Source organism: Nansenia antarctica (genome assembly GCF_963989245.1).
Source record: "Nansenia antarctica genome assembly, chromosome: 6".
Lineage (NCBI taxonomy): Eukaryota > Metazoa > Chordata > Actinopteri > Argentiniformes > Microstomatidae > Nansenia > Nansenia antarctica.
Genome location: NC_137676.1, coordinates 13,767,798 through 13,775,297, shown reverse-complemented (window position 1 = coordinate 13,775,297; position 7,500 = coordinate 13,767,798). Strand labels below are relative to the sequence as shown.

Genomic DNA, 7,500 nt, shown 5'->3' with positions numbered 1-7,500 from the left:
GACCAACACAGCCATAAAGGAGAGGAGAGGACAGGAGAGGAGAGGAGAGGAGAGCATAGAAGCAGGAGATGAGAGGAGAGAAGAGCGGGAGATGAGAGAAGAGTAGAGGAGAGAGGAGAGGCGTGAGAGGAGATGAGAGGAGAGGAGAGGACAAGAGAAGATCAGGAGAGGAGAGGAGGGGTGTGGCTTAAAGGAGAGCAGGCCTCTAGCACAGCAGTGCATTGAGAAGGGGAATTATACTTTTTGAACACAATGACAGGGATTAGTGCAGGCTCTCTATGTTTGTTATTAGATTACTGTCTCTCAAAGGCTGCCCTGTTTGGTGTGTGTGTGTGTGTGTGCGTGTGTGCGTGTGTGTGTGTGTGTGTGTGTGTGTCTGTGTGCGTGCGTGCGTGTGTGTGCACGCGTGTGTGCCTGCGTGTGTGTGTGTGTGTGTGTGTGTGTGTGTGTCTGCCAGTCTAAGTGGGCAGTTTAAATAGGGGTTGAGCTGGCTGCTCTCAGCATGGGGTGTGCTGGGCACAGGGAGGTTAAACCAACAGTGCCAACAGAAAGTCTCTCTCTATCTCTCCCCCCCCCCCCCCTTTCCCCTCTCTCTCTCTCTCTCTCCTCCCCTACATAGGTCACCAACGTAGAGTCCCAGGCCCGTATGGAGTAGTGAATAGATGGGTTATCTTTCTGTTAATCAGATGTAACAGTTTGGTTGGTGGTATTTGTGCTAGGAGGGGGATTTCAGTGCTCACTGGGGACGCGACCGCAGTATTTATTATCGTACCGGAATTTTCCATTACACGATATAAAAAAACAGTTTGTTATTTTGTCTAAAGAGAGCCAGGCCCAGGCTGTGTTGTCTAAAGAGAGCCAGGCCCAGGCCAGGCCCAGGCTGTGTTGTCCACAGTTGTGTTGGTCAGCCATGTCCTGCCCCCCAGATGTGGTGGTGTTCATGAACCGCTGATTAACGACCTGTTTATTGCGTGTTTAAGTGTCGGGGGTGGCGTGACGGTGGCGTGTGTGGTACGGGTCACTCAGACGCAGTGTGTTGTGTGTTACAGGAAACCCTCAGGTCACGCTGATAAGGAGGTGATGGCTGCCACCGTCCTGACCACGCTGTCCACCTCGCCGCTGGTCCTCAACCCTGCCTCCTCAGGTAAGACCCTCCCCCCCCATCCCCCCAGGTCCTCAACCCTTCCTCCTCAGATGAGACCCCCCCCCCTCCCTGGTCCTCAACCCCACCTCCTCAACATTGCCTCCTCAGATGAGACATCCCCCTGGTCCCCCCCCCTCCCCCCCTGGTCCTCAACCCTGCCTCCTCAGGTAACTCCCACCCTGCCTCCTCAGGTAACTCCCCCCCCCCCCCCCCCCCCCCACCCTGCCTCCTCAGGTGAGACCACCAGACTCAGGAGTCAGGCGAGGGCAGGGCAGCCTGAGTTGCGTTAACAGTAGCCAGCCTGTGCCTCTCTGTAGTTAATGTTTACCAGAGCCGACCTCTCCATGCCAACGGCTCAGCCTTGGCCCTATCACGGCGGAGGCTGTTGCCATAGCTCTCATTACCGTGGCAGTTATCGCCGTGCCAATCTCGGTAGACGGTCAGAGTCCTGCCGTCCAGTTTGAGCGCGGTGTCCTAATGCTAGTCTACGTCCTCCCACCACACATGTTGACAATGGAGGATGGTGGAGGTAGAAATCCGTGGAATGGAATGAGGAATGGGTATTACATTTACATTTGACTTTTTTTTTGCAGATGCTTTTATCCAAAGCGATTTACAATTAGAGATTACAAGGACAGTCTCCCTGGAGTATTAAACACGTCATCCGCAATCAGAGGTCGGGCTCATTGTAATGCATGGGATGGAATGAGGAACAGTGTCAACACACGTTCCATGCATCCCAATGAGCCCGTCCTCCGATTTCTATCTCCACCAGCCTCTCCTGGTGTACAGTGTGGAGTCTGTTTTGAAAAATGTTCGTCCATTTTTCGTCCAATTCATCTGGAATTGCTGCTGTAGAGTCTAACTCATACACATAATATAGTATGAGATAGAGCTGGGCTGTCTATCCCAAACCAACATCCCTCCTGGGAAACACGATGGCACTGATGCCATCTGTGGTGGGTTGAGGCGATGCAGACCCATAACCACAGAACTGAAAGTCATTAGTGGGTACTGTATTAACTCCTCCACAGGTTTAACCTTCTCATGGCTAGGCTCTAGTAGTCACTGATTAATATGACTTAATCCCTGATGTGTTGGACGGCCAGTGCTCCATTCACAGGGGTAAAAGGGCAAATATGGATTCCCCAGATGAATCCGGAATGACTGAATGATTTTCATTCTCTATTCATATACCGTACCCCCATTGTCGTCGAGCTGTAACCCCTGCACCCTAATATCTTCTACGCTGCTGAGGGTCACTGTTTCTGCTGCCGACATCTCCTAGACCTAGAGGGTCAGAGAGACTTCAGTTAGCGAGCTCTACAAAACTCTCTGTGTGGTTAAGCTCCCGGTGCTTTATCCTTGGCTATTGATTAATATCACTTAATCCCTAAATGTATAGCTGACCCTGTGCTTATGGTATGGGTTTATGGGAGGTTTACGCTTAAGTTTTCATTATGTTTCACCACAAAGCACAAAAGGTGATGTCCTTATGGAGTCTTATAGGATCTGTGTGAGTGGATTTGGTCAAAAGGCCATAATGTAGAGAGAGGGTTTGCAGGCCACATTTGATAGAGAGGTATGGTGTGTGTCGTTCTATGGATGGTTGCTGCCGGCTGCCTATAGACCACACAGCCATAGGGGTAATAGACAGGGTTACTGTAATATTACATCAATGAAGTTATTTGTCTTAGTTGTTTTCGTTATAGACCCTTATGCACTGCTACTGTCACTGTTTTATTATAATGTATTATCGTACTGTTGATTTGTCGATTGTTGTCGACTGTTGTTGATCGAGGAGCAAGACCCCAAAGCATTTCACTATGTAAATTACGTCTGTATGCGATGTACATGACAAATAACATTTTATGTTATTTTATTTGGAATATTTTGTAGTTACTGACATTGCTGCTCCTCTGTGCTTTAGCTGCAGTCCCGGAGCCGGCCAACGGGGGGTGGAAGGAGGCGCTGTCGGCCAGCTACAGCAGCTCCACCAGTGGCAACTGGAGCTGGGACACCAGCGACCAATCAGTGCCCTCCACGCCGTCCCCGCCCCTTTCCAACGACGCCAGCAAAAGCTTCCTGCTCTCCCAGCTCCAGGGCGATGACATCGTCGAAGACGTCACAGAGAGCACGCACTTCCTCTTTGAGGACCCCATACCCCGGAAGAGAAAGGTACCGATGCTACGATTGGTCGAGGGTTCTGGTTGGGATGGAAGCTTACGGTTAAAGGTGTGTGTGTGTGGGGGGTATAGTATATGCCTATATGTGTGTGTGGAGTAGACAGTATGCAGGCTAGCAGTGTTCAGGAATGGACTTTTAAATCGTGTCATGGTCTGTCAGGAATCGGGTCTTTGGGTCAGACGAGCCCAACGCAAACCGTCACACACTATGACCCGCCTAAACAGCCATTTTTAGAACCGACAGTGACCCTCCATATGAACTAAAGGATTCCTCTAGCCTCAGCTTTAAAACCTCGATGGCAATTGGAACCGGGAACACGCCTGTGATGACCCTGATCCTCTGTGGTGGGAAACACTAGCTGGCCCAGAATGCACTGTGTTATTAGGATACGGCTGTATCCTAGAAGAACGTCCGCGGAACTCCGCTGAAAACATCGAATAGAGACGCAAACACTCTGTGATTTAGGAGCACCTGACATCCCCTTGGCATTTCGCTCTCTACGCCTCTGAGTGTGATGGAGTGTTTTATCTCCCTTCTCTCTCTCTCATTCTCTCTCTCTCTCTCACTCTCTTCTCTCCCCCTTCTCTTTTCATACCATGGAAATGGTCCAGAAGGTAAATGTGGTATCAGTATCAAGACACCATTAGCCCCCTCACTCACCCCAGAGAGGAAGAGGTGGGAGTTTAGAAATGGGTTGGGGGGGCGGAGAAGGGGAGTAAGACAGGGGGGGGGAGTAAGACAGGAGAGGAGAGGAGGGAAGGCTTGAGATCGTAGGTAGCAGCATGGGTCAGAGGATTTCCAATGAGCCATTGGAAAAAAGCTTCAGCTAAATGGCATATTTATATATTATTACAATTATTCGTTGGTAGTATCCCATGGCATAGTAATAGAATCACCAGACAGGAAAAAATGGAAGATAAATGATGCGACCATACCAGACATGAGAGAGAGAGAGAGTTGGGGAGACTCAATGATTGATGATTCCATTTGGTAACATCATCATCGGCACAGGACGAAACACTTCACCTGGCGAAGAGCAAAGCATTAGCATGTCTTTGATGAGCGGAGTGTCGCCCAGGACAAGAGTTTGGTGTTGTAAGCCTCTCTGGCAGCCAGCCTCTGGTAGCCGCAGGGCGTTTGATTCCACACACAGAGTGTTTAGACTCAGGATTATCAGCCATGTTAATCATCACAGTTTTGACCCTCTAATAGTGTTAAGATGGAAGAAAAAAACGATTTGGGAATCATTCAAGTGATTCGGGATTGTTTTCGCTGCATTGTGGCCGTTTCTTTTCCCACTCTTTGTGAATGTCTTTTCAGGCGCTAACGAGTTGTCACGGTCGGTACCAGGCATGTCGGACTAGGGAAGATAAGATTGTTTATATAACGTCATAACGTCACATTATATGATGGCATTATTTCATTTTCGGTACCGAAGAGTTACGAGTTATGATGATGTGGACATAATACCGGATTATCATATTTTTCACAAGACTAAACATGTCTTCAGAGTCCTGCTAAAAGGGGGGTGGGCTTGACCATGTAATCCTTTGAGGAAAGATTGTCAACGAAGCGTTAACTTGATCGGAAACCAGTTCTCTATTCTTTCTCTGTCTCTCTCTCTCTCTCTCTCTCTCTCTCTCTGGAAGCTGTTGAAAGGTAGAACGCCCACGCCCAGTGCCTTTCATTAGCACTGATGCAGGTCCCAACGTGTCTCGCAAACAGCTGCCAACACCAGATCTGTTTGCTGGGAAAAACGCATAAGAGTCTAAAAACAACTCTTTAACTCCATCGTTCTCCTCAGAGCAGCTGGGAGGAAAGGAGGGATTGATAATCACCTTTTTCTAGAGACACGTTTTATATTATATCAGATTTGGGGGAAGATCAAAAGCTTTATGAATAATAGTTGGGGTTGAAAGCAGGTCAATGCATTTCATTTTATGTGTGTGTGTGTGTGTGTGCATGCGTGTGTGTGTGTGTGTGTGTGTGTGCGTGCGCCTACGTACATGCATATATTGGGGTTAAAGACTTCAGTTGAGATTATGACCATGTGGACATTAGGGCACTTAAGCACTCCTGCCCAAGTGTTGGGGAGTTTATGAAATTGTGCTTCAGTGCAGTCCACACAGGGAGGGTAGGAGAGAGAAGAAAGACGTAGAGTGTGTGTGTGTGTGTGTGTGTGTGTGTGTGTGTGTGTGTGTGTGTGTGTGTGTGTGTGTGTGTTTATGCTGCTAACTCGTCCTATATCAGGTTTCTATTTTCACAGGCGTGCAGAGCTAATGGCTCTTTAATGGGCTCTCTATAGGCCTCTATAGAATAGCTCTCGCTAGTGGCTGCTAGTGTACGACTGATAGGTCAGTCAGATTTGATTATGTTTGCGTCACTCACAATATGTATTTTTATCTAATCTATACCTAGCCAGAGTCGTTCCACAGACTGTTTGAGCTCACTGAATAAGACCGCAATCTCATCACAGGGCCATTCTTTAAATAAGACTAGGTGTGGAAACGACATGGTTGGTTTAACCTCCCAGATTCAGCCTAGCTGGAGTGTGTGTGTGTGTGTGTGTGTGTGTGTGTGTGTGTGTGTGTGTGTGTGTGTGTGTGCTGGAGTCCCCCTGAGGCACATGTCCATGAGGAAGTCTGACAAGACTGACTGTTCACATTTAGACACGTCTCACACGTTCACTCTGCTCCTACTTACTTACTTTCCCCGCTCTTTCCCTCTCTTTTCTGACAGTCTCTCTCTCTCTCTCTCTCTCTCTCTCTCTCTCTCTCTCTCTCTCTCTCTCTCTCTCTCTCTCTCACCTTTTACATTTTAAAGCATCACGAAAAAACAAGTACAGTTGATGGTCCAGTGGCTGTCCTTAGGGATGCTCCGATCTGGATTTTTGGGGCCGATACCGATCACCGATTTTTTTTCCTCAAGATCAATCGATACCGATACCGGAATTTAAAAAAATACATAACTGTAGGCTACTGGATAGCCTACATATTTTTTGCTTTTTAGACAAAAGTTTTGATCCATTAGGCACCAAGCAAACGCAGACCCATTTTTATGGCATAGTAAAGGTCTGGCCTATCACCCAGTTAGGGCCTGAAGCCCAAGTCAGTCGATATGGCTGTATAAAATACATCATAAACGTGGCCTTCATGGTTTACATACTGTTACGTCCTCCTATGTTTTCTGTTCAGTTATCTGTCTTCCCCAGGAAAAAAAAATAAAAAATCGGTTTTTGCGATTGGCCATTTTTGAGTCATTTGGAGTGAAATCGGCCGATTTAAATCGGTGGCCGATAAATCGGAGCATCCCTAGCCTGTCCTTATGGAGGATTGTTTTCTTTTATTAGGATATGGCACGAAGTTACAAATATTGCTGCTGAGACTTCACATTTGGTTATTTGGCCCGGTAAATATGGTACAATTCAATTTGTTTTTGTTATAAATTCTTGGTGAATGTCTGAAATGTTTGGTGAACAAAATATATTATTATATTTCACTGTACTGTCAGTATGAGGTTAGGAGGTTTTGTACCTCTCTCTCTCTCTCTCTCTCTCTCTCTCTCTCTCGCTCGCTCTCTCTTTCCCCTCTCTCTCTCTTTCTCTCTTTCTTCCTCTCTCTCTTCCTCTCTGCACATCCTCCACCCTCAGATATGTATGAGTGTATTCCAGGGCTCAGCTGTCCTCAGATGCACCAGTGATGTTATCTACCCTCTTCCTGGTTCTTGGGTCCATCCATCATGTCAACGACCATGTTCTTTTTTGGGGGGTCCTCTACAAATGTAAGCACATGTTCTGACCAGAGGGGGCGCTGTGTTCTGTGGTTGTCGTGTGTTCCAGAACTCCATGAAGGTGATGTTCAAGTGTGTGTGGAAGAACTGTGAAAAGGTCCTCAGCACCTCCTCAGGGATCCAGCGACACATCCGCACCGTCCACCTGGGGTAAGCCACTGAACACGCTGAGGATACAGGTGGAAGTCGACCAATCGCTGGGCAGATACGGTTCACATGAAGCATTCAACACTTCGGTAGCATGGTTCAAGTGCTTATGTTAAATCCCATTTGACTTATATGTCAACGCTTTGTCCACAAACCTTACATAAAAAAACGACTTGCTGATATATTTTTGGAAACCCCATAATATGTCCCGGTGCCTGATAACCACCTGTTGG

The 7,500-nt window shown here is 47.6% G+C and overlaps 1 protein-coding gene across 1 annotated transcript in view; it reads left to right on the top strand.

Annotated features, from left to right (window-relative positions):
* The window catches only part of slc2a4rg (SLC2A4 regulator), a gene marked incomplete at both ends in the record, with an annotated part of 35,264 nt that overhangs the window by 24,459 nt on the left and 3,305 nt on the right, over positions 1-7,500 (top strand). The window contains 3 exons of the mRNA XM_080534217.1: positions 1,050-1,144; positions 3,075-3,322; positions 7,170-7,270. Of these exons, the coding sequence (XP_080390343.1) occupies positions 1,050-1,144; positions 3,075-3,322; positions 7,170-7,270 (444 nt within the window). The remainder of the gene's footprint in view (positions 1-1,049; positions 1,145-3,074; positions 3,323-7,169; positions 7,271-7,500) is intronic.